The 27374-nt window shown below is 40.7% G+C and overlaps 1 protein-coding gene and 1 long non-coding RNA gene across 2 annotated transcripts; one reads left to right on the forward strand and one right to left on the reverse strand.

Annotated features, from left to right (window-relative positions):
- Positions 1–1094: 1094 nt before the first annotated feature.
- LOC127299223 (MADS-box transcription factor 23) lies at positions 1095–21456 on the reverse strand. Its single transcript, XM_071820774.1, has 7 exons — positions 21275–21456; positions 21048–21129; positions 2681–2850; positions 2215–2314; positions 2079–2120; positions 1855–1938; positions 1095–1211 (listed from the first exon to the last, which is right to left on the reverse strand). The coding sequence occupies exons 1-7, from the start codon at positions 21454–21456 to the stop codon at positions 1095–1097; spliced, it is 777 nt and encodes a 258-aa protein (XP_071676875.1).
- Positions 21457–24441: 2985 nt separating this feature from the next.
- On the forward strand, positions 24442–26428 carry LOC127304649 (uncharacterized). The gene is made up of 5 exons (XR_011745938.1): positions 24442–24745; positions 24827–24966; positions 25132–25208; positions 26091–26166; positions 26321–26428. It is a non-coding gene; the product is annotated as an uncharacterized lncRNA (long non-coding RNA).
- The last annotated feature ends 946 nt before the right edge of the window (positions 26429–27374 follow it).

The raw sequence follows: 27374 nt of genomic DNA on the forward strand, positions 1-27374 counted from the left end.
TGCATATCTAGGTTTAAATTTATTCGTTCGTAGCAACGCACATGCATTTGTGTTATACACATAATACCAAAAGCAATTTAGTTGACGACACTTGACAAAAACATATTCTCAAGTATAGAATTTAGGTGATTGAGATTTATGGATAGCGTTAGACACCTAAATATTAACAAAAATACATTCTAGAACATTTTAATGGTAGTTGCATTTCAGTAAAATAATATTCAATAAAAATCTGTCCGCCGCAACGCGCGGGCATTTTTGCTATATATCTACAATGATCGATCTTTGCGATTACACAAAAAAACAAAAGCATACACATTCATTAATAATCTATATGTCTATATGATCTTCTCTCTTCTCCATGCAAGATCGAGTTAGATCCACATAAATACATTTGCAGCTGTATATGTGTCTTTGACACCACAAAAATATATAGGGTTCTAGCATGTTCTTCTTCAGTTTAGTTTCATCTTAATATGCACGATATGCATACATGTTTCTTGACTCCTCGTGCACCGTACAAGGTGTATGCACAAAGATTGATGAGCTGCGACATCGTCCAGGCACTGAAAATAAACCAAAGTTGTTTTATGTAATTCAATAAATTGTAGTTAACAAATAGTACGTGCAATAATTTATAACTTGTTTGAGATGCCACTGAGGAAATTTAATTCGGCTCCCGGGTGCATATGCTCCCTCTACTAAAAAACTATAATTAGAAATGTTTAAAAAATTACAAAAAAAATCTACATCTACATCTACATAATATATGTGAGTTCGCCAAGTTTCATGAAAAAAATATTTGTTCTGGTCTATATAAAAAAGAGAAAATTTATTTTGTGAACAGTCTTAGTCTCAGCCATGAATTTTGTCTATTTTACACACGTTACGTGACAAATCGATTTTTCCAGAAACTACTTTGTCAGCGCGTAGCACGTGAAGATGTACGTACGATTTTTTGTTTCAGTTTTTTTTAAAATTTCAAAACATGTGTAACACGCATTTCAAAATGAAGGGAGCGCTCCCATGCTCCAAAATACCACTCCCATTTATTAGACAGGAATTACTTACTGATGTTGACGAGATATTATGTGTTATTCGTCATCCTGCTCCTGCTGGCACAACTCAAGGTCAATACTTGGTTCACGTACTCTCATTTTTGAGCTGCTTGCGCCAGTCTGCTGCTCACTCGATCTGAGTCCTCCAGAAATCTAAGTAATTATCACAAATAAGTTCACTTGTCAAGCACCAGTTCTCTTCCATGCTTGTAACCAAATATAACGTACTGAATTAAGCTGGTATTAATATTTTACTGGAATAGAACTGTTGCGTGAGCACGTACATATATTATTTCGCACTACATATGAGTCATGAATATTGCATTTGCTACTTTGTCAATACTAGAGCTTTGAAAGATTTATGATTTTGACTATTACACATACTTAAGTTCTTTGGATGTTGTGATTCTGTCAACAAAATTGATTAAAATAAATTAGTATTACTAGATCAATTACAAATATATTTTAGTTAGGTATAATTATTTCATTTTGAAAAAATACTATTATTGTCTGAACTGATGATGAAAGTTTCACCTTAAGAATCGTGTCGATGTCGAAAATGATATAGTTCTACGACCAGATAGAGTACCTGACAACATGATTTTCTGCATAATGCTTGGACACTTCTTGACAGGCAAACTAGAATTAATGTATTAGCTTGCATTCTTTTAGCATAAATGGCAAGGAAGGTCCTACTGCCTTTTTTCAAAAAGGAGTGAAGCGCGCGGGCATGCATCCGTGACCAGTACTGATATTACATTGCATTCAGTACTTGGTATTCTAAGACATTTCTTACCTTCTTCTGTAGTTCCATCTTGTGTTCATGAGCAATTCTCAGCTTGGTGCAAAGTTCTATGTTTTCCTTCTCAATATGAAACCCCTACATGAAAAAAAAAATCATCTCACCATAACATAATAAGTCGTTAATGGCGTTGATTTATCCCAGAATAGACACCTGAGCTATCTCAACACCAACAACAGTACTAGCAAAAGGAAGAAGAGGAAGAAGATGTAGTGAACCTTTTGGTTGAGTTCTTGGATCTCCACGGCCAGAAGTTGCTCCTACAGAAATCAGCTACCATTAAAGATTGTATCATGCATATATAATTGCAGCGTAAGTAAATAAATTAAAGAAGAAGGGGAAAGGATGGTGCACCTTCCTCTTTCTTACAGAATGCAAACTAATCTCAAGTTGGTTCTGGAGAAACTGCAGATCCCGAACATTTGAGCCAGATAGTTCCTCTCCCAATAGTTGGCTGTATTTTCATCAGAAAACACATGGATTAACAATGTAACTAGCTACTAGATACTTACATTTTTTAGAAGCTGGGAAATTGCTATTTTATTAACCAAGAAGAAGAGAATTGGCGGACAAATTAGCGTAAAGCCCAGCAAAAAAACCGTTACAACCAACCCAAGCAACTGTCATCGAACAAGACATGTGCCAGCTTGGATACCAACACATACTCTACACACTCCGTCAAAACTCAAAACCGAACCATGGCCAAGGTTGTGCGGTGTTATCGTTATCACCCCCCTTGAAACAGCAGCGGCCACACTTGCCAGCGACTAGGAAGATTCAATTTGATAGGGAGCACCTCTAGCGCGACAACTATGCCAACTTCATGTGGAAACCACCATATACCTCGTCGCCGATCTGGAGTTGTGCTGACTCTAGAAACCACCACTGGGAAGTAGGAACCGCACCACACAGAGAGACGATGACTCTAGAAACCATCACGCTGGCAGCCAGATCTGGTGGCATCCAGTCCTCCCGCTGCCAAACACCGTACTGCATCCCATGACAGGTTCCACAACATACCACACGCCAAGAGGAAGCCCTGCCGAGAGCCACACATTCTGGCCGTTAAGCCGCTCGCATGGCCACCCCCGCTCCTACTTTCCGAGGGATCCCGCTATGGTAACCCGCGCTCGCGCCGGAAGCAGGACACAAAGCTACTATTGTTGCTCCAATCATGTCCGAATGCTAAACAAGAAGATGGTGTGGTGGAACAAACGGATTCCCTGCCTATGAAAAAGTAAGTCTCAATGAAAGGGGGCATATGGAATAGTGACGGTTTCGCGAAAGGGAAAAACATCCTTTTGTTCATAAGACTATAAGGGAGCATAAATTAGATTTCTCCGCTATATATATCTTAGAGAAGAAACCATACCCACCAAATGTGTCGTTCAGAAGAAGTCTCATTGGACCCAGACAAACATCTTGGAATGTTTTGTTACAACGCCTGGATTCGGTTTAGTAGGAATCTGATGAATTTCGTTGGAATCTATGAGAGTGGCAAATTCTCTATGAATTCTATGTATAAGGCTTTAATCCAACCTGATATACCAGTTGATAATAATTCGAAAATTTGGAAGATGAAGATCCCGCTTAAAACAAAGTTTTTTGCGTGGTATCTTCGTCAAGGGGTAATCTCACCAAAGACAACCTTGTAAAACGTAATTGGCAAGCAAGCAAAAAGTGTGTCTTTTATCATCATGACGAGACTATAAAACACTTATTCTTCAATTGTAAATTTGCTAGATCTATATGGTTAGCCATCCAGATAGGTTTTACCTTATATCCACCATGATGCGTTGCGAATATATTCGGCAATTGGCTAAATGGTGTAGATCCTAGGTTCAAGCTACTTATTAGGGTTGGAGCGATTTCCGTTATTTGGCCGCTATGGCTATGTAGAAATGACAAGGTTTTTAATGATCAAAATGTTTCTCTTATGAAGGTTATCTACCGATGTACATATGTGCTCCGTTTATGGTCACCTCTACAACGTGTGAAGAACCCGCAACTTATTTATGGAGGTGTCTACACGATTGAGGATGTGGTGAGGGATACTTTTACCCTACATGGATGACAGCATAATCTACGGATTGACCCTCTATAGAGACTACTTTGCTTTAAACTTGGTTTCATTTTGAATGCCTTTTATTTTGGTACCTTTTGAATTAAAACGGATGTTTGCATCCTATTTATGCAGAGGCTGGGTGTAATGCTTAAAATTTTTGAGTAATAAAGCGTCCATTATCAAGAAAAAATATATCTTAGAGAAAGGGATATGAAATTTCCTGACTCCGTTCTCAAAGCATCTGTCGAGGTGTTAGATTTTGTGTGGTATTGTTTCCTACCTATTGGAAGGTCGGGAGGCGTTGTAGTAGGAGTGAATTCATCCACAGTGAACATTAAAGATATCACTGGAGGAGATAGATGTGTTAAATTTAACATTCAAAATAAATCTGATGGTTTTGAATGGTGTATGGTTGCGGTATATAGTGCTACTCGAGATGCACAGAAAGCTGGTTTTCTTGCAGAGCTTGTACGGATATGTGATGATACTACACTCCCGATGTCGGTTGGGGTGATTTTAGTGTAACTCACCAATGAAGATTTGGCCGAATAAAATCTGACAGCTCCATAATTTCTTTAGAGGGTGGGCTCGCAACCAAATTAGTATGTGTAAAAAAGAAAATGAACACTTAGATAGAAAAGCTGAAATATCTCCTCTTTGCACCTCGAACAAAGAGGATGAGGGAGGCAAATGAGAAGTTATGCAACTTCGAAGGGACGGAGAAACAAAGTGGGCGCAGCGAGCTAAAGTAAAACTTGTTTAAGAAGAGGGTAGCAGCATAAAATAGTTTCGTATAACTATGATAAGAATCTTTTTGTTGTTCTTGCATAGAAAGTTGTATTAAGGAAGGATGATTTTTCAAAAGAAATTGGCAAGGTAATAAAAAAAAAATTGTGACAAAAATGAAACAATCAAACTTTTTTCATTGACTGTGTGCTTGCCACAATTATATTGTGTATTGTCCATATGTCCTTTTGAATATACACACCAAGAAACATTATTAATCTTTTGGTAGCTGGTTGCATAGACAATATAAAAGAGTCAAGGGACATATTAGGGTTGGTATTTGCGCATATCGTGATTCATGTTATCTCACTTAATACTCAATGCACGTGGTTATTTCTCTGGCCGAAGGAGCAGCGCGAGGACATAGATTTTAGGTGCAATCGATTGAAAACGGTTGCACGTGATCTATTCAGCTGGTGTGGCTCACGGCTGCTCATAGGCTCACATGTTGATCCAATAACACATATTTTTATTTCCTTTATTTTAGATGATTGATCCATGTAGCACCTTTAGTGATACTTGATGTAATAAGCTATTCTATGAAGATTTGGAGACTTTTAAAAAAAGAAATAGAGGGTATGCATATTTTGATGTAGAGGCCGGAGCTTCTTCCCCATTTCGAACAAAAAAATGAGCCTAACCTACCTCCTTTGGAGGATGAACCCCGCCAATACCACAATGTTGCCTGCGGGTTTTGAGTCACCTCGGTTTCGATCTGGTAGAAACACATGCATTTTTTGAACTTGTCTTGTCCTTTGATGAATCTACGTATTCATTCATTGCAACAACAAGTGCTACTGGAAATATGGGTTTCATTGGCCTAGTCTTCAAGGGCATTCGTAGCCCGCATGATGCTAGACCATGCCTTGGGGAGCCAAATATGGGCTAATTTGATGCATGCACAACCTCTGCACTGTGGCCCACACAATGCTTAAAGCACCTCTAGGCCCGGCCCGCTAGGAACTATTGATTCGGTTGTTTTCGTGGAACCACCCTCGTGGCTTCCCTCCATGTAAAAGGGGAGTGCAGGCTGTACGTGCTTTCGAGACCGTTCAAATAACGAGACCTCATGCCCTTCATCGAAAAAGAAGAGGGGAAATTCGGTCCTCACCCGCTAAAATCCTCCACCTATTTATACCCTCCACTCTCACATCCCATTCCAGAACCACCATCTCCCTCCATCAAGCTCCATTTTCTTGTCGAAGTGCATGTAAGCAGCACAATCATCATTGGGCAGCGACGGCAACTTTACTACCTCCTCTTCCTTGAGTTGTCCTCTTTGTGGTCCACCTCCACGATGGTTGTAAGTAACCACACCTCCATCTTGGATTGGGTAGATATGTGATCTTGGTATGGTAAATCTACCTAGGTTGTGCATGTCTACTACTTGTTTTGGGTATATGTGTGTTCTTATAGTATGGTACGTTGTCGAAATCTATCACTAGTAGGGTAGATATGTGTGTTGTAGTATGGTAGGTTGTTGAAATATGTGTGTGCTTGAAGTATGATCTAGTTATGTTGACCCACTGTCTAGCTTGAGCTTCTGTACTGGATGTGGTAGCTCTTGTTTGTGCATATTTTGTTCGGTTAGATTTTCATGTTTTGACATTAGCATGTCATGCATGATCAATGTAGCACTCCATTTGACTACTTTAGCCTGACTGTGGTCAGCATTTGTGATTCGCAAATCCCTTTTGGTTGTGGATGATTCTGAACTCAATACCAAAAATGTAGTGGCCCCTCCATTCATGCCGCTTGGACCGATCACGAAGGCCCGTATCATGGTGAAGACCGTAGCTTAAAAGGTGGCTACAAGGATTGGAAAGGCGGAGAAGGAGCAATCGAATGGGACCATGAAATGTCTTCCCTTCATGTCCACTTTTTTCCTAGAGAAGATGTGCGGGCCCATCAGGACCAATGTCTGGACTGACACAAGCTTCATGGAGGACCACTGGACTGCCATTGAGAATAATATGTTTGAGCACTCTGGATCTGAGGTGACCTCGGGAAGTGCAGGGATAGGTGGCTCTAGGTGAGAAAGTTCAAATACCTCGACGCTCAATGCATGTTGTGAGGTCACCTTAACCATTCTCTTGGAGCACTATCATCAGGGATACAACATGGTTAGCGCACTATCTTGCATCCTTGTTTCACTTGGTCGTCAAAAACTATCATGCGCAACTAACACATTGTCGTCCAATCTAAATATCATCCCAATGATGCAAAGTTCCTCAGCAAGCCAATCATGAACTACTATGAGATGCATACCATCTCTCTCGGTCTGCCCGCACGAAAGTTTGTCGTGGGCTCAAGTGAGTCCCTTAGTGCAGCTTCCACTAGTAGGAAAAAGGCATAGGGGCAGGCTTATTGGCAGCACACCTTATTAGGTGCACGCGACTGCTCATAATTGGTGTGTGCCAGAAAGGAGCATGCAACCAGTATGTGCTTACTAGAAGCGTGTCGCTGCCCTCGGCACGCGACTATTATGTGGGTCCGGCTGCGCCTGGGCACAGAACTTATCCACCACGTGCGGCCATCATGGCACGCGGCTAATACACTCTTCTTGGCCATGTGTCATCGACGCCAACCGCTGCCAATAGTTTCTGACCGAGGGTGCACCAAATACTGGCAGCGTACCTTATCGCCGTCGGCTACCATTATTTGGACTTAACCAAAAGTTCAGTCGACGCGCCGAGTCAATTTCTCCTACCACAGTTTCGCCAATCTCTCTGGACGGCGGAGCGCTCGACCTCGACGCCTCCGACCACTCCGCGCCTCTGATCCCGCCACTCTGCGCCTCGCCTTCACCTTCAAAACGGTCGCCGGCCACGTCACGCCTCCTTTCTCCCTGCAGTCGAGCTCGCCTGCTACTCCCCCACCCCACATGACCCCCTCCCCTGCCCCCACCTCGGTATGAAACCGCGCCCTGCACTTGCTCCATGAAATGCCGATTACACTATATGGTTCATTAGCTGCGTTGATTACAAGGATATGAGTTGCTTATCTAATTAATTTGTAGGGATATTAGTTGTTGATTACAGTAAATGCTTGATTAGTTACATGGATATGTGGTGTATGGTAGTATGGCAAAAATGTCTTGCTGTACAACATTGTTCAAAAATCGTTTGAGATACCGATTTATCGTCTGATTTATTGTGAATCATGTGGTAACCGATAAGATTTTGGCATATCAGCTAAGTGGCACCAATATTTCGGCCGATTTTTTAATCTGATGGTTAATATTTCGGCTGATTTTCATTGAAATGTCATAGAAATTCGGTCTGACAGCTATGCATTAGCTCAGATTTTCTATTTTTATTGATTCAAGTGCAAGGAATCAAGGCAAAACTTATGTTCAATGCTGCAATATTTTTTTACATAGCATATTATTCAAATTGTAGTGCCGAAAATTAGGATTTACAAAAAAATAAGCCATTATATGGCCGACCCATAAACTTGATTAGTCGGCCGATAAGCAATTAATCTCCATTTTGAGGATGACCGATAAGTTAACGATTAACGATTCTTGAGCATTGTTTTACAAGAATATGAGTTGCTAATGTTTTGTCGGAACATTGATTAATTTTCATTTCAACCAAATTTCTCGCACTCCGTATATCCTTTCTTAGCAAAGGTCATGCCGAATTTTACCGTAATTTTCTTTATTACTAATAGTTTCAATTTTTATTAGTGTTAGCTAGCCATTTCGTTTTTCGAAAAAGACAATGACGTTGTCGCCGGGTCATATTCAAGCGGTTGGAGTGGAGGCGAAGAAGAAAATGTAGACACGGGCCACACCCTACGAGAAGAACATCATGAAGTTAAGCAAGAATTGGCGACCCTTAAAGCAAACATGGCCACCATTGTTGAAAACCAAGTGGAAAATAGGTCAACGACCACCTTCCTATCTTGATCCGGTCGATCGAAGATTGGATCGCCGGAATTCAACAAGGGCCACATCCCAGGTACCAGGGGCCAAGCCAAGGAAATGTGGTGTCACACTACTAGAGAAAGGGCTAGCCATAGAAAACTACCGGTGGCGCACACCTTTTTTGGTGCGCCACTGCTAGTTACACACCAAATAGTGGTGCTCCACTGATAGAAAAATACTAGTGGCGCACCCTTTTTTTGTGCGCCACCACTAAGGATCTGCCAAAGCCACCCCTCCCCACACTTACCAGTGGTGCACCCCTTTTTGGTGCGCCAATGCTATGTGAGATAGCAGTGGCGCACCAAGAAGGGGTGCGCCACTGGTAAGTGTGGGTTGTGGGTATAGAATGGCTAGGAGTTACCAGTGGTGCACCACATATATGTGCGCCACTGCTATTTGAGGTAGCAGTGGCGCACCTACATGTGGTGCGCTACTGGTAACTCCTGGCCAAAATCCCCACCCCCCCACCCCCCCGGATCGCCTTTTCGGTTTTGAAAAAATTAAAATAAATAGATAGAAATTTCAAACAATAAAATCCTTCCAGATGCCCATGTATTATGTCATCTAGTTTTAATGAGAATTAACAAACATGAATTTCAACTTTTTTTGCAAAATGGTGTCATGTTTCGGTACAACTGGATTTCTAGTTGCATATGACCTCCGATGAAAATTATTTTTATATGAAAATGTATCTACACAAAATTATTTTTTAGATAAAAACTGGATTCGTCAAATTTAAAACAGAAATAGGACTTTTTTCAGGTTTTAGATTTTGGGCCGAAGTTTCAAAAAAAGAAAAAAAAAATAGCAGTAGCGCACCAAGGCAGAAATTCCAAAAAAAAAGGAAAAAAATAGCAGTGACGCACCCATGCCTTGGTGCGCCACTGCTAAGCTTCCCACCCAAGAAATTTGAATCGGACGGGCCAGCCACTTACCCCCTCCTACTCCCTCCTCCTCCACACATTCTCCTGCTCTCCTTCTCCTCTCCTCCTCCTCTCCTCCTACACTCCTCTCCTCTCATCTCCTCCTCCTCTCGTTTCATCCTTTCCTTCTACTTCTCCATCCACTCCGGTGACCTTTGGTGACCCTACTCTCCGACGACCGTTCGACCTCCCTCCTCCTCCCCGACGATCCTCCAGCCTCCATTACCTCCGGCCTTCCTCCTCTCCTCCATCCTCACCTCTCCTACCTCTCTCATCCATCATCCATCCTCACCTCTCCTACCTCTCTGATCCATCCTCACCGGCGGCTAGGCTATGAAAAATGAGAATGAACATTGGAAAAATAATTCGGGCAACAAAGACGAGAAAAAACAATGAGCTAAAAAAAATTCGAAGAAAATGTGCCAGATCTAGATCTAGATCTAGAAATTTCAAATTTTAGCAGTGGTGCACCTTGTTTTTGTCCAGTGGCGCACCTCACGCGTTTAGCAGTGGCACACCACGAAGCTAGTAGTGGCGCACTACTTGGTGCACCACTGCTAAGCCAGATAGCAATGGCGCACCACTAGTACACCACTACTAACAGTTAGTAGTGGTGTGATAGCACTGGCGCACCTAGATGCGCCACTAATAGCTAATATAGGTGCGCCACTGATTAGCTATTTTCTAGTAGTGTCAGATCCTGTCGAACCCGCAACACATGTGGCATCAGATCCGGCCGAGGTTGCAACACATGTGGTGTCAGATTCTTCTGGTTTAAAGAAGAAGGGACATAAAAGACCTAAGAAAAAGGATTATGTCTCTTGCCAAACAACCCGGGTTCTGGGCAAGATCTCCATGCAAGAGCGGCAATATCATGTGGAGGGTGAACCTATGTTATCATGGGAAAAGTACCTAACGCTACTCGGTGATATGAAGAGTCTGCATGACATTATTCTAGCAGAAGAAAGGCGTCTTATTTGTATGGCATCTCTAACGTACTCGCTTTTTGTCGTCAAAGTTCTTGAGGTCCTGGGCTTTGTTGATAAACACCCCACGGACGTGATCTTCCTAAGATTTGAAGACATATTCTCCATGTTTCAAATGAATAGACATCACCGAAACTTCCTCTGCCTATTTGCGCTCACTGAGACCTACCATGTCAGAAAAGAGCAAGAGCTATCCCCGACCTTGGAGATAGCGGACCCCTACTACCTGTATGAGAGCTACTTGGTCACCTATGAGAACAGACTCAATGTGATGCATTACATCGAGAGTCTCTTCTTGGCGAATAAGGACAAAAACTGTTTTTCCTTCCTTATTTTCCCGAGTAAGTCACTCGCCAGCGCGACAAGATGCTTCCGTATATATTTCTTTCATTATGTTTGATTTGAGGATATAATGGTCTGTTTGACATACAAACAAATATTGCACCCTCATTGTTTTACGCCTCAATCACCCGCACGTCGTGTATTTTGACTCGGGGAGCGTGAAACCAAAAAACTACACCAACATCAGGAACATTCTGGATGATTCTCTCAACCGCTACTACTTGAACGGTAGCGGCTTGAAAAGATAAGTAGTCATCAATGGCAGGCGTGTATTCGGCCATAGACAAGAGTTTCCCTACGTGAAGCAACCAACAGAGAGCACGACAGAGGCATTCTACGCAACCCATCACATGCGGAAGTTTGCACGGGATCATCGGCTACTTGTGGATTCATCTAGTCTAACAACATGGGTCAAGGACTTTGCCAACTGTGTGAGGAAGATTCCAGATTTGAGTTGTATCGCATTCAACATAAGCTTGGGAAACTCATTAGGAATGTTGTCTGCGGTTCAGAGGGGTTTTTCTACTATGGCCCTGTAAAACCAAGTCAGAGGTAGATAGAAGAGCGATGTCATCTTCAGGGCGACTGATACGTCTCCGACGTATCGATAATTTCTTATGTTCTATGCCATATTATTGATGATACCTACATGTTTTATGCACACTTTATGTCATATTCGTGCATTTTCTGGAACTAACCTATTAACAAGATGCCGAAGTGCCAGTTCCTGTTTTCTGCTGTTTTTGGTTTCAGAAATCCTAGTAACGAAATATTCTCGGTATTGGACGAAACGAAGACCCAGGGGCCTATTTTTCCACGAAGCTTCCAGAAGACCGAAGAACATATGAAGTGGGGCCACGAGGTGGCGACACCACAAGGCGGCGCGGCCTAGGGGGGGCCCGCGCCGCCCTATGGTGTGGCCCCCTCGTCTGGCCCCCGACTCTGCCCTTCCGCCTACTTAAAGCCTCCGTCGCGAAACCCCTGATGCGAAAAACCACAATACGGAAAACCTTACTGAGACGCCGCCGCCGCCGATCCCATCTCGGGGGATTCTGGAGATCTCCTCCGGCACCCTGCCGGAGAGGGGATTCATCTCCCGGAGGACTCTACACCGCCATGGTCGCCTCCGGAGTGATGAGTGAGTAGTTCACCCCTGGACTATGGGTCCATAGCAGTAGCTAGGTGGTTGTCTTCTCCTCATTGTGCTTCATTGTTGGATCTTGTGAGCTGCCTAACATGATCAAGATCATCTATCTGTAATACTCTATGTTGTGTTTGTCGGGATCCGATGGATAGAGAATACCATGTCATGTTAATTATCAAGTTATTACATATGTGTTGTTTATGATCTTGCATGCTCTCCGTTACTAGTAGAGGCTCTGGCCAAGTTTTTACTTTTAACTCCAAGAGGGAGTATTTATGCTCGATAGTGGGTTCATGCCTGCATTGACACCTGGGACAGTGACAGAAAGTTCTAAGGTTGTGTTGTGTTGTTGCCACTAGGGATAAAACATTGGCGCTATGTCCGAGGATGTAGTTGTTGATTACATTACGCACCATACTTAATGCAATTGTCTGTTGCTTTGCAACTTAATACTGGAGGGGGTTCGGACGATAACCTGAAGGTGGACTTTTTAGGCATAGATGCAGTTGGATGGCGGTCTATGTACTTTGTCGTAATGCCCAATTAAATCTCACTATACTTATCATGTCATGTATGTGCATTGTTATGCCCTCTCTATTTGTCAATTGCCCGACTGTAATTTGTTCACCCAACATGCTTTTATCTTATGGGAGAGACACCTCTAGTGAACTGTGGACCCCGGTCCATTCTTTAATACTGAAATACAAATCTACTGCAATACTTGTTTTACTGTTTTCTCTGCAAACAATCATCTTCCACACAATACGGTTAATCCTTTGTTACAGCAAGCCGGTGAGATTGACAACCTCACTGTTTCGTTGGGGCAAAGTACTTTGGTTGTGTTGTGCAGGTTCCACGTTGGCGCCGGAATCTCTGGTGTTGCGCCGCACTACATCCCGCCGCCATCAACCTTCAACGTGCTTCTTGACTCCTACTGGTTCGATTAAACCTTGGTTTCTAACTGAGGGAAACTTGTCGCTGTGCGCATCACACTTTCCTCTTGGGGTTCCCAACGGACGTGTCAACTACACGCATCAAGCAAATTTCTGGCGCCGTTGCCGGGGAGATCAAGACACGCTGCAAGGGGAGTCTCCACTTCTCAATCTCTTTACTTTGTTTTTGTCTTGCTTTATTTTATTTACTACTTTGTTAGCTGCATTATATCAAAACACAAAAAAAATTAGTTGCTAGTTTTACTTTATTTATTGTCTTGTTTGCTATATCAAAAACACAAAAAAATTAGTTTACTTGCATTTACTTTATCTAGTTTGCTTTATTTACTGTCTTGCACTCTATATTAAAAATACAAAATTTTTTAGTTACTCTTGTTACCATGTCTAGCTCTGAACTTGTTACTTCTTCACCTGAAGAATTAGTCTTCACTTTTAAGCAAGGGGATGAGGAGAGTTTTAAGGATGCTTGGTCTAGAATTTTTACTTCTTATCGTAAAACTGAACCTCAAATGACTCTAAGTTTGCTCCTTAGTAATTTTTATTTTGGTCTTATGGTTCGCTATAGATATGCTTTGGATACTTTAGTGGGAGGAGATTTCCTTCATTGCAATGGGGATCAAGCTTTTAATGCCATAAAGAAGTTGGTTGCATCACATGATTCAGCTAATAACTTCGATTCAGCCCTCACTAGCATATATAATAGATTAAACAATCTCGAGATAAGTACATCTCGCTTGGATGATAACTATTGCCACGTTCGTAATCGTCTTGAACAAGTTTTAGTGAACTCTAAGCTTTCATTGTGGGATCCTAATGTTAAAATTGTTATCGGTGATCGAACTCTTCATGCCTACTGTGATATTATGTATGAATTTTGCCTTATGCCTGAAAGCATTTATAAATCTTTGAAACTTTGGGGAGTCGATGAAGGAGGAGAAGAAATAACTCTCATTGATAACTCTATTATAATTCCTAAGGGAATAGCCGCAGGTGTGCATACAACCATTCTTGGAAGAACAATATCCATTGATTATCTTGTTATTGGAACAGGAAAAATCATACTCGGGAGATCCCTGTTGAAACTATTGGGAGCAGTCATTGATGTGGGAGAAGGCACTCTGAAATTCACCTCTATACCAGGGGGAAATCATATATTTCCTAAACCAAAGGGAAAGAAAAACAATAAGAAAGGTAAGGGTAAAGCCCAAGGTAAGTTTGACACACCATCTCTTGATAATACTTGAGATACACTTTCTGCGCCTAGCTGAAAGGCGTTAAAGAAAAGCGCTTATGGGAGACAACCCATGTTTTTACTACAGTATTTTTGTTTTATATTTGAGTCTTGGAAGTTGTTTACTACTGTAGCAACCTCTCCTTATCTTAGTTTTATGTTTTGTTGTGCCAAGTAAAGTCTTTGAAAGAAAAGTAAGTACTAGATTTGGATTACTGCGCAGTTCCAGATTTCTTTGCTGTCACGAATCTGGGTCTATCTCCCTGTAGGTAGCTCAGAAAATTAAGCCAATTTACGAGCATGATCCTCAGATATGTACGCAACTTTCATTCAATTTGAGCATTTTCGTTTGAGCAAGTCTGGTGGCCTAATAAAATCCATCTTTACGGACTGTTCTGTTTTGACAGATTCTGTCTTTTATTTCGCATTGCCTCTTTTGCTATGTTGGATGAATTTCTTTGATCCATTAATGTCCAGTAGCTTTATGCAATGTCCAGAAGTGTTAAGAATGATTGTGTCACCTCTGAACATGTGAATTTTTATTATGCACTAACCCTCTAATGAGTTGTTTCGAGTTTGGTGTGGAGGAAGTTTTCAAGGATCAAGAGAGGAGTATGATGCAACATGATCAAGGAGAGTGAAAGCTCTAAGCTTGGGGATGCCCCGGTGGTTCACCCCTGCATATTATAAGAAGACTCAAGCGTCTAAGCTTGGGGATGCCCAAGGCATCCCCTTCTTCATCGACAACATTATCAGGTTCCTCCCCTGAAACTATATTTTTATTCCGTCACATCTTATGTACTTTGCTTGGAGCGTCGGTTTGTTTTTGTTTTTTGTTTTGTTTGAATAAAATGGATCCTAGCATTCACTTTATGGGAGAGAGACACGCTCCGCTGTAGCATATGGACAAATATGTCCTTAGGCTCTACTCATAGTATTCATGGCGAAGTTTCTTCTTCGTTAAATTGTTATATGGTTGGAATTGGAAAATGCTACATGTAGTAATTCTAAAATGTCTTGGATAATTTGATACTTGGCAATTGTTGTGCTCATGTTTAAGCTCTTGCATCATATACTTTGCACCCATTAATGAAGAAATACTTAGAGCTTGCTAATTTGGTTTGCATATTTGGTTTCTCTAGAGTCTAGATAACATCTAGTATTGAGTTTTGAACAACAAGGAAGACGGTATGGAGTCTTATAATGTTTACCATATGTCTTTTATGTGAGTTTTTCTGTACCGTTCATCCTTGTGTTTGTTTCAAATAACCTTGCTAGCCTAAACCTTGTATCGAGAGGGAATACTTCTCATGCATCCCAAATACTTGAGCCAACCACTATGCCATTTGTGTCCACCATACCTACCTACTACATGGTATTTATCCGCCATTCCAAAGTAAATTGCTTGAGTGCTACCTTTAAAATTCCATCATTCACCTTTGCAATATATAGCTCATGGGACAAATAGCTTAAAAACTATTGTGGTATTGAATATGTACTTATGCACTTTATCTCTTACTAAGTTGCTTGTTGTGCGATAACCATGTTTCTGGGGACGCCATCAACTATTCTTTGTTGAATATCATGTGAGTTGCTATGCATGTCCGTCTTGTCTGAAGTAAGAGAGATCTACCACCTTTATGGTTGGAGCATGCATATTGTTAGAGAAGAACATTGGGCCGCTAACTAAAGTCATGATCCATGGTGGAAGTTTCAGTTTGGACATATATCCTCAATCTCATATGAGAATAATAATTGTTGCCACATGCTTATGCATTAAAGAGGAGTCCATTATCTGTTGTCCATGTTGTCCCGGTATGGATGTCTAAGTTGAGAATAATCAAAAGCGAGAAATCCAAAATGCGAGCTTTCTCCTTAGACCTTTGTACAGGCGGCATGGAGGTACCCCATTGTGACACTTGGTCAAAACATGTGCATTGCAAAGATCCGGTAGTCCAAGCTAATTAGGACAAGGTGCGGGCACTATTAGTATACTATGCATGAGGCTTGCAACTTGTAAGATATAATTTACATAACTCATATGCTTTATTACTACCGTTGACAAAATTGTTTCATGTTTTCAAAATAAAAGCTCTAGCACAAATATAGCAATCGATGCTTTCCTCTTTGAAGGACCATTCTTTTACTTTTATGTTGAGTCAGTTCACCTATCTCTCTCCACCTCAAGAAGCAAACACTTGTGTGAACTGTGCATTGATTCTTACATATTTTCATATTGTACTTGTTATATTACTCTATGTTGACAATTATCCATGAGATATACATGTTACAAGTTGAAAGCAACCGCTGAAACTTAATCTTCCTTTGTGTTGCTTCAATGCCTTTACTTTGATTTATTGCTTTATGAGTAAACTCTTATGCAAGACTTATTAATACTTGTCTTGAAGTACTATTCATGAAAAGTCTTTGCTTTATGATTCACTTCTTTACTCATATCATTACCATTGTTTTGATCGCTGCATCCACTACATATGTTTACAAATAGTATGATCAAGGTTATGATGGCATATCACTTAAGAAATTATCTTTGTTATCGTTTTACCTGCTCGGGACGAGCAGAACTAAGCTTGGGGATGCTTGATACGTCTCCGACGTATCGATAATTTCTTATGTTCTATGCCATATTATTGATGATACCTACATATTTTATGCACACTTTATGTCATATTCGTGCATTTTCTGGAACTAACCTATTAACAAGATGCCGAAGTGCCAGTTCCTGTTTTCTGCTGTTTTTGGTTTCAGAAATCCTAGTAACGAAATATTCTCGGAATTGGACGAAACGAAGACCCAGGGGCCTATTTTTCCACGGAGCTTCCAGAAGACCGAAGAACATACGAAGTGGGGCCACGAGGTGGCGACACCACAAGGCGGCGCGGCCTAGGGGGGGCCCGCGCCGCCCTATGGTGTGGCCCCCTCGTCTGGCCCCCGACTCTGCCCTTCCGCCTACTTAAAGCCTCCGTCGCGAAACCCCTGATGCGAAAAACCACGATACGGAAAACCTTACTGAGACGCCGCCGCCGCCGATCCCATCTCGGGGGATTCTGGAGATCTCCTCCGGCACCCTGCCGGAGAAGGGATTCATCTCCCGGAGGACTCTACACCGCCATGGTCACCTCCGGATTGATGAGTGAGTAGTTCACCCCTGGACTATGGGTCCATAGCAGTAGCTAGGTGGTTGTCTTCTCCTCATTGTGCTTCATTGTTGGATCTTGTGAGCTGCCTAACATGATCAAGATCATCTATCTGTAATACTCTATGTTGTGTTTGTCGGGATCCGATGGATAGAGAGTACCATGTCATGTTAATTATCAAGTTATTACATATGTGTTGTTTATGATCTTGCATGCTCTCCGTTACTAGTAGAGGCTCTGGCCAAGTTTTTACTTTTAACTCCAAGAGGGAGTATTTATGCTCGATAGTGGGTTCATGCCTGCATTGACACCAGGACGATGTGAGAAAGTTCTAAGGTTGTGTTGTGTTGTTGCCACTAGGGATAAAACATTGGCGCTATGTCCGAGGATGTAGTTGTTGATTACATTACGCACCATACTTAATGCAATTGTCTGTTGCTTTGCAACTTAATACTGGAGGGGGTTCGGACGATAACCTGAAGGTGGACTTTTTAGGCATAGATGCAGTTGGATGGCGGTCTATGTACTTTGTCGTAATGCCCAATTAAATCTCACTATACTTATCATGTCATGTATGTGCATTGTTATGCCCTCTCTATTTGTCAATTGCCCGACTGTAATTTGTTCACCCAACATGCTTTTATCTTATGGGAGAGACACCTCTAGTGAACTGTGGACCCCGGTCCATTCTTTAATACTGAAATACAAATCTGCTGCAATACTTGTTTTACTATTTTCTCTGCAAACAATCATCTTCCACACAATACGGTTAATCCTTTGTTACAGCAAGCCGGTGAGATTGACAACCTCACTGTTTCGTTGGGGCAAAGTACTTTGGTTGTGTTGTGCAGGTTCCACGTTGGCGCTGGAATCTCTGGTGTTGCGCCGCACTACATCCCGCCGCCATCAACCTTCAACGTGCTTCTTGACTCCTACTGGTTCGATTAAACCTTGGTTTCTAACTGAGGGAAACTTGCCGCTGTGCGCATCACACCTTCCTCTTGGGGTTCCCAACGGACGTGTCAACTACACGCATCAGCGACCACCTGGACTTCATGACGTTTGATGGTCTCCGCCTGTTCTCGCCGAGGTCAAGTCGAAAGTGACGATGTTGTTGGTTAATTTGTATGATGAACTTGCGTAGGTTTAGTTTTAAATGATCTATAAGTTGTGTGTTGTGAACTTATCTTGCGCATTGTTTGCGCATTTAACTTGGTCTTGTTGGTTGACCTCTTTTGTCGTATGTCTTTATATTCAAATGCACTTGTCGACGATTATACTCTGGCATCGTCTAATGAAAGAGGGAGCCAATAAGACCTTGTCTTATAGCATGCATGAGCAACGTAGAACCCTCTGGCTTAGAACCCACCTGGCTAAGCACTACTATAATCTATAGGTCTAGGGTTCCTTGCGGGGTTAGGGGTGGTGATGCACGGTGATAGTGATGGTGATGATGATGATGATGTTGATGATGTATATTTTGGTGGTAGCTAGGTCTTGCAAACTTTCAGTAATCTGTATACTTTGATGAGTTGGTATATACTAATAAATCTTTAATCTGATGGTGAACTTGTGGAGATGGAGTCCACTTTTCTTGTGGTGGTAGGTTAACACCATAGTTGTAAGATGAACTTGTGGTCATGTTTTTCTAATGATCATGCATGCTCATGTTAATTTCTGATTTGGTTTAAACTTTTGATGCTTGTTAAAATTTCAAGGATGCTTGTTATGATGATATTGTGATGGTGTACACTACATGTCATTCTTGAGTCTTGTTAGATAAACTGTTAGGGATGCATCGAGGACTGACGGTCCTGACGCAGGTGCCAAGATCAAGTGGACGATTTCTCCAACAATGGATACAAAGGGGATGAAACTAGACAGGATGCAGAGGAGGATTACTCCAAGTTCTTGGATGATGAGAACAACAACCAACACGCAGCCGAAGGAACACAACAAGTTTGACAGTGTATGCTCAAACACTTCGTCATCATAATCATGTTTGTGGTGGTTGTGAAGTTCATATTTTTCTAATTGTTGTGTATGATCGGATGTGGCATGCAATGAACCAGTTAACCACATGCAACCTCATGTGGGTAACTAAGCACCTTCCATTTGCAGCCAAGTCCAAAAGGCATGTGTGCAACATACCAACAAATGGGAATAGTTGCCGAACCCATGCAACCAGTGTCAGTGTGGGAAGACAAATAAAATGGACAACATGGACGAGATGCCATTTCTCAATGGCCATGCCACCCTAGGGCCTAGCCCCTAGGAGTGAATAAAAATTGGCACAAGCAACCAATCACATCCCAAGCGAGAGATCTTGACATGCATCATCATAGACTCTTCTCCTCCAATTAATTTGCATATGAAAAAGACGAAACAAGAATTGTTTTCGATAGCTATACCAATTAGCATTTTAATTCTACGCGCAAGTAATACTCCCTCGGTCCAGGTTTGTAAATCCTTCACGAATTTGATGTTAATTTTGACCGTGAATTTAACTAATGAAACATGTGTTATATGTTGCAAAAAAAAGTACACCACCGAATTCTTATTTGAAATAAGTTGTCGATAGTATATTATTTTTTGGTAAATAACATATATTTTGTTATTTCAATTTAATGGTAAAGGTCAGTCTCAAAACTAGAAAGGGTCATACAAACCTTAATGGAGAAAATACTGAAGAATATAAAATATTTACCTATTACTGTGTTGTAAGTTTTGCACTTGCCGCCTCAAGTTTACAACCTCCCTCTGCCATAACTGCACAATAAAAAGAAACTGAAATAGGATAATAATTACCACTCACCACATTAGGAGATCATTAAGACAAACTGTGCTATTTTAAAATACCACATATGATGTTTGGTGGCGTAGAAGAGAGAGAAATAAGAGCTAAGAGATATTCTCTTCAAGTTAATCATAAAACAGTTATCTCCATTGTACTAGATCGTACCTTTTTGTCACACTTTGTCTTGATAATTTTATTCATTACATTTTTTATATGCGCACGAGCACAATTTTTCATAGATAACACACTAAAATATAATATATTTCTACACTATATCCATTCTACTATATCCTAATTTCTTTTGGCAAATTTCATTTCAATTAATGCTATGAGGCTTCTATCATCAGTTGTGTAGTCTTATGCCAAAAATTGGCAGCCCATGATTTCCTGGCTCTTGCTTGGTAATTATGTTACCAAAGTTCCATGAGAGCTCACTCGATCATCCTTCTCATAGAGTCCAACCAAGTAATTTCAATTAATGCTATGAGGCTTCTATCATCAGTTGTGTAGTCTTATGCCAAAAATTGGCAGCCCATGATTTCCTGGCTCTTGCTTGGTAATTATGCTACCAAAGTTCCATGAGAGCTCACTCGATCATCCTTCTCATAGAGTCCAACCAAGTAATTAGCAAAAATGCGGACACTTAACTTGCAACTTAATGATTAGCATTTTAGACTTTTAGTACACTTTTTTTTTTTTGCGAATTGTACACAACTATAATTAGTGACAGCATGTACACATACGTAGCTTGGAAATATGCATCTTCCTTCTCTGGTCGATAGGTCTGGTGTAGAAATTAAGCTAGCCAGCTACTGTGAATTTATATTTTCGGTGCAGCCCCAGCCTATGCATGCTACTCTGAATGTATACATACCTTTGCCTCTGATGTTGGATTCAAAACCCTAGTGTGCTCCTCTTTTGCCTCATGGTAGCGCTCTAGTATTGCCTTCATGCCGCTGATAATAACAAATCACACGAATATCTGATTTTACATTACTTAAGAAGTTAAGAGTGCTAATAGCAATCAACCTAATCAACTGAGAAAGTGCTAATTAATTAATTAGAAGGCACAGAAGGAAGAGCTGAAGTTAACTAATAAACCTCGAGCTTGCATAGTCGTAGAGGCGACTTGTGCTGGAGAAGACGATGAGTGCGAGATCGGCATCGCACAGGATAGCGAGCTCCCGGGCCTTCTTCATCAGCCCGCCACGCCTCTTGGAAAAGGTCACCTGACGGTTCGTTGCATTCTCGATCCTCTCGATTGCAATCTTCCCTCTCCCCATCTTCTTATTCTTCTTCTCCAGACCTTCGATCTATTGACCGCTCTATATATCCTCTTGCCGTCCAGCCGAATCAAGGAAACATAAGAATCGGAATGGAGTTTGATAGAACGCTAGGCTGCTAATGGCTTCTTCCCTCCTGTAGGTGACAACAAGTCTAATTTAGCTAGAAGAGCTTTCCCCTTGCCAATCCAGCTATTTTTTGTACTGTACTGCATTGTATATTTTATTTGTTTTGGTTTGCAAACTAAAGGCCAGATCGTGCCCATGTGCTGATGACGACACAAGCTACGATAAAATAACTAAAATACCAATTTTAATCATAGTACTCCAGGTTAATTAATGGCCCTGCTACATATTATGTTCATGACGTTTGCAACAAGGACATCCATGTATAATATACTAATTTCCTTATAGTCTAGTCTGCAGTACGAGGATAGCGTATTGACTTCAGACAAGTCTCTAGTTAACCTTCCTATCTCATAAAAAGTTGCTAACCTTCCGTATAATATGTGGTCAGCAACTTCTTTATATTACACCTGGTTAACAAGCTAACAATAATTGCGGTAGCTACCTAACATTTAACCTGTTTTACTAACAAATGGTGTAACATGGATACTCACTTCATCTCGGTTTATAGAGAACACACGTATCCATACATCGTTAATTTTACCAACATAATATGAACTTTATAATGATATATGTTTTATAATATATTACTTTTATTATGATGGCTAAATTTACGACCAAGAGAGACGCGCATGACCTATAAACCAGGATGGAGGGAGAACCAGGGTTAAGGTTTTGAAATTTATTTAGAACGGTATGCTCATATCCAGATATCCTGGTAGAGCCATCCAATCATGTCTTGGTAGAGTCACTGGCCAACTGTATCTCGACACGTTACCATATATGTAACATGTTGGTAGTGAAAAAAAATTAATTATGTGCTCATATCCAGCTCTCCAATTGTACATCAACATGTATCATATATATGTAACATGTGGGTAGTAGATTTTCGTCGGAACTATGTAATAATATGTATGATATCTTTGTAGAGTTGTCCAATGATATCTCAACATGGTATAATTGAAGTATTGGGGTGATAATAAAGGCAACAAACTGCACTGTTTTTTTCAATGAGAATTTGTGTAAGACTGCTCATAGTGGGAGTAACATAGCTAGTAACATCACACACCCCAATGCATTTTGATGACATGGCATGCTAATAAATGAAGAAAGAGATTGAGGTGGTAACTAGCTATGTTACCATAACATCACACTTCTCAAGACAAGATGAGTCTACAATCTAATAAATACTAACATGTATGATACCACATATAAGTAACTATCCACTATGGAGGTAGTAACATAGGATAGTAACATGGTGCATGTTACTACTCTATGTTACTGTAACGCCCCACTTTTGCAACCTTGTTTATTTGTCCTTAATGCAAAAATTAGGGGGAACAAAAACTTTTTCTTTAGACTAATTAAGATGAATTTCCTTGATCTGTCTGTTATGATGAATTGCCTTGATCTGTTGGTAGATGTATTTTCTTGTTTTGCTTGTTGAGTTATGTCCTGGGCTATCTCATAGAACAACACCCCTAGTGATTAAACAAGCAACTCACCAAATAAAACACATGTGTGGCTTAGGAAAAATTGTTTTCCTTCTTACTACATCAAACCTCTCTCCTGATGACAACCTGAGTGTGCCATCTTGATTTTCTCTTTGTAGTACAAGATAGCTCAATCATCCTTAATTCACAACTTGGTGATCTCAATGCATGGATCTCATCTGTGCATCTCCCTCTGCAATTTCCACATCCTGCATGTCTCATTCTACCCTTGCATCACATATATTCAACTTGATCTTATACCCTATCCAATGATTCAACTCTAGATCACTTCCTTCAATTTACCTCTTGTCTTTATTCAAGTTTAATCTTCACAAAACCAAGAGTGAGAATGATGGGTACATTTTGTAGCCACCATCTACCCTTGAGAACACTTCTCCCTAAATTAGTTTTCTCTCTCAAAAAAAAACCTATTGTTTTCCTTCTCTAGTTTTGATCACAAAACTACTGCTAGTTTTATTAAATCTTTTCAAGATATTTCTTCAAGGAAAACAAAGAACTGAAATGGGTTTTGTTTTTCATCCCAATTCCACCAAGCACTGATTTCTAAAACATTACTCTCTATTTTGCTTTGTTTTTAACAAGAAGCTTGTTTATGGTACCTATACCATTTCTTGTTTACTTTAAAGTTGAGAAAAACTCTACTTTACTTGAGAAAGTAAATAGAATATTTTGAACTCCTATGCTCCAACTAGTTTTCTCTCAACATCTTCAAATCTCATTCCACTTGAGTTCATTCCCAATTGTCCCTAGACAATTGGGGTGTTTCAAATACTTTTCAAACAAGCTCTATTTCAAATAGCAACCTTTGCACATCTCTGATCTACCACATTGTATTTTCCCCCATCCTCCAATTCTTGATCAAATGGATGATCATTTGATACTTTCAAACCACTCACAATTGACCTCTTATTTGTAGAGCAACTTATATTCTTTTCCATCATCACCTTGACCTCTTGAATTCATAATTTATGTCACCATATTCATCATTGTGGGTATATGGTTATTTCACTCACCATCTCTCTTATTCTTGCTCTACCATTGTCTCAACCACCATCACCATTATCTTCTTGGCACAAGGCCATCATGCAACAAATACCATCATGGTATATTTTACCATCACAATCTTCCTCCATCTCTATATCTCTCACATTGTTCATTTTTTTTTATTGACAAGAATGGAGCCGGCCAAATGGTGTATGCATGACATATTCGGCCAGCCATGCCTCCTCATTTCCTTCTCTCTCAAGCCTTGCCTCCCACCTAGCCCAATCACTAAATGAGCAGCCACCCACCTCCACCAATCAAGAAAGAGGCAGCCAACTCCTCTCCCTCTATAAAACCTCATAGCCGGCCACCCCCTCCTCTCTTTGCTCTCATTTTTCACTCCCCACTCCTTCCTCCACTCCCTCACACTCCTCTCATACCTCTTACCCACGAGCTGCTGCTCCTCCCAAGCTCCATGGCCGGCCATGGCCATGGAAATCCACCTTGATGAAGCTCCCCTCCTCCCTCAAGCTTCCCCTCACCATGAGAGCTTCCCTCTCACTCTCTTCTCCCCTAATCTTTGATGAATCCAGCCCTATTTCTCCTTTCTCCTCTCACCATATTGGATCTTGATGCAGGTGCATGTTGGTCCAAGCATGGAGAAGGTTGAGCTATCCTCAGATCTGAAACTCTTGAGCAAAGTTCGTCCAAAATCTTGCTGTAATTTCTGTATCTTGCTGTTTCAGATTCTGGTACGAACTTGTAAAATCCGCCAAATCTTGTGTGCAGATCCAAATCGAGTGATTCAAAGTTCTACAGATAGGTATTGAAATGATCTACAACTTGGCGTTGGTCTCATCCTCAAATTCGTTACGGATTTTGCATGGTAAATAAAGTCCTGAAAACATGCAGAGTCACTGTTTGTTAGATTTCTCCCGTTTTACAAAACCTTTTTGAGCAAACTCAACTGTGGGTGAAAGCCCTCTTCAGTACCTTCATTTTGGCGGTGGTTTCACTTCGATTGACCTCCTGAAACTGAAATGGTTCACAGATCAAGATCTGGTCAGATCTGACTTTGTCGAATTAAACCAGGAGCTTGGGGACAAATTTTTGAATGAAACCAACTGGGTAAGAACCACCTATTCAATACCTTTCAGATGCAGCTGACCTCATATTTTTATGATTTATGTACGATTTGTGGTGAATTAAACTTGTTCTGTGTGTTCTGCAGACATGGCTGTTAGCTTTTAATTCATCAAAAATCCAATTTTGTACCTAATTGAGTGATTCCAATTCTGTAGGATTGCTGAATGTTTTCTTAATCATCTCAAACAAGTTTCAAACATTTATCTGTTGTGTAACTCCAGAGAGAAAGAAATTGGTACAGACATGCAGTAAATTTGTAAATCCATTTGTGAGAGTTTCAGAAACAATTTGAACCCAAATCCAATTGTGTGTCAATCTCTGTTTAAATATCTTTCAAATGCCAGTGACCTCATATTTTTAGGATTTTTCTACGATTTATGGCTTACAGATCTTGTTTTCTGTACAGTCAGATTCAAAGAAATTCCTAAAATTGTAGGTTTAATATTTTTGAGTGAATCCAATTGGGTTAGTCTTGTATTAGTACTGGCCTTCTAGGAAAAATACTGTTAGTCTCTGTTCATGCTTATTGGTTACCGAAAATAACATGTGTGTGCTGCATGAGTTGTTGAAGCAAAACTTTTCGGTTTATTTAAAACCCTTGGCCAACTCTTTTTATTAGAAATGGGCAACCTTTGTTTTATGATTGAAAAACAAAACCTTTGCAACTTAAACAAGTTCTATTGTTTTGCTTGAGTTTTCAAATGGTGTGGTATCTTGCTTGCTTCCTAATCTTGTGTAGTGTTAAGTGAGCAAATTAAATTAGGAAAACTGATTTCTACTTTTCCAAAAATGTTTGAAAATGTTTTGTGAATGCATCTGATGTCAAACTAATGCTCTTGTCCTCTTTATGATGTTATCTACCAGGGGATGTTTGGTTTATACCATGGTGATAACCGAGAGAGGCAATTGCTAAGTTGTGATACTCTCATACCTTTACTAGGTAAATAAAATGGGTTCTCTTAAAGTTGTTTTGTGGTATCTATAAGTCCTTTGTATAGTGGCCCTTATTTGATTGGTTAGTTGTTGATTGTTGTATGTTTGTTTTGTTGGTGCAATGTGATTGATTGTGTTCCTTTTATATTTTCCGGCGATAGATGCGAACAATTCCGGAGAAGAAGAAGAAGTGGAATCGGACGAGGATTTTATTTATATTGACGGGATTCTTATATTGATGAAGTTGAAGAAGTCCAGGGACAAATAAGCCAAGGCAAGCCATCTTTGAACTCTGAATGATGTGGTGTTGGATGCCATTTGTTGATATCCCTACGCATCTTGTCTCTCTTTATGTGGTGATCTCTTTTTGTGATCTATGTATGGTTGTAATAGGAATAGTTCCTTGTGGTGGTTTTTCATCTTGGTTCACACATGGGAGAGGTGCATGGTGTCACGGCCATGCTATTACCTTGAGTCTTCATAAGTGCTCAACCCGAGCATATACCATCCATAATTATTATTGCACCACACCCCTACCTTGTTAATTAATTAGGTATCAAAGTCATGATGCTTGGTGTGTTTCTCAAATTGAGAGAAGTATGCCGCGTACTCCCTTGAAAATGGTTGGGTATCACAACCACCCCACTCTAGTAGAATAGTAGCACCACAAATCTGAAAGTTTGATCCACCCCCTATGTTATCATCTTACATGCTTACCTTAAGCAAGTAAGAACCCTTTTTATGTCACCCACCTATTCCCTCTTGAGATGATGATCTACATCTCGGCCATGTTATTTAGTAGCTCCTACTCATGAAATTTTAGGATGGGAACCCCTCAAGGTTTACCTTGTTGTAAATGTTTATGAAAACCTTGGGTGTGTTAGCCCAAGTGTATGGTTTAAGAAAAACAAAGGATCTTGATAAGGATGTTTGGGAAAGTGGTTTATGGCTGTTCGTGGAACACCAGGGTGTTGTGGGAAAAACAGATGGTTTCTAAAAAGTGGCACTGCGTATATGTGTACACCAGCCCAACTTTTATTCGCGCAACCACATTATCCAAAGTGGGCACGGGCTTAGTCCGTAGTCTGTTGAAATTGGCATAAGCACCCTTCACAACTCTCTAGGGAGGGTCAAGATGACCTCCGACGCCGGGTTGCGCTCTGGAGGAGGCAATACACTGTCTTAACTGATAGCCGGACGATTACTGAGGGTCTT

The sequence above is a fragment of the Lolium perenne genome, chromosome 5 (assembly GCF_019359855.2).
Source record: "Lolium perenne isolate Kyuss_39 chromosome 5, Kyuss_2.0, whole genome shotgun sequence".
NCBI classification, from domain to species: domain Eukaryota; kingdom Viridiplantae; phylum Streptophyta; class Magnoliopsida; order Poales; family Poaceae; genus Lolium; species Lolium perenne.

Coding starts and splice junctions, on each gene's coding strand:
- LOC127299223 (XM_071820774.1), bottom strand. CDS start 21,456: ATGGGGAGAGGGAAGATTGCAATCGAGAGGATCGAGAATGCAACGAAC. Junction 2,315..2,680: donor TATGGTGGTTTCCACATGAA/GTTGGCATAGTT, acceptor ATGAAAATACAG/CCAACTATTGGGAGAGGAAC. Junction 2,121..2,214: donor ATTCTGTAAGAAAGAGGAAG/GTGCACCATCCT, acceptor TGATTTCTGTAG/GAGCAACTTCTGGCCGTGGA.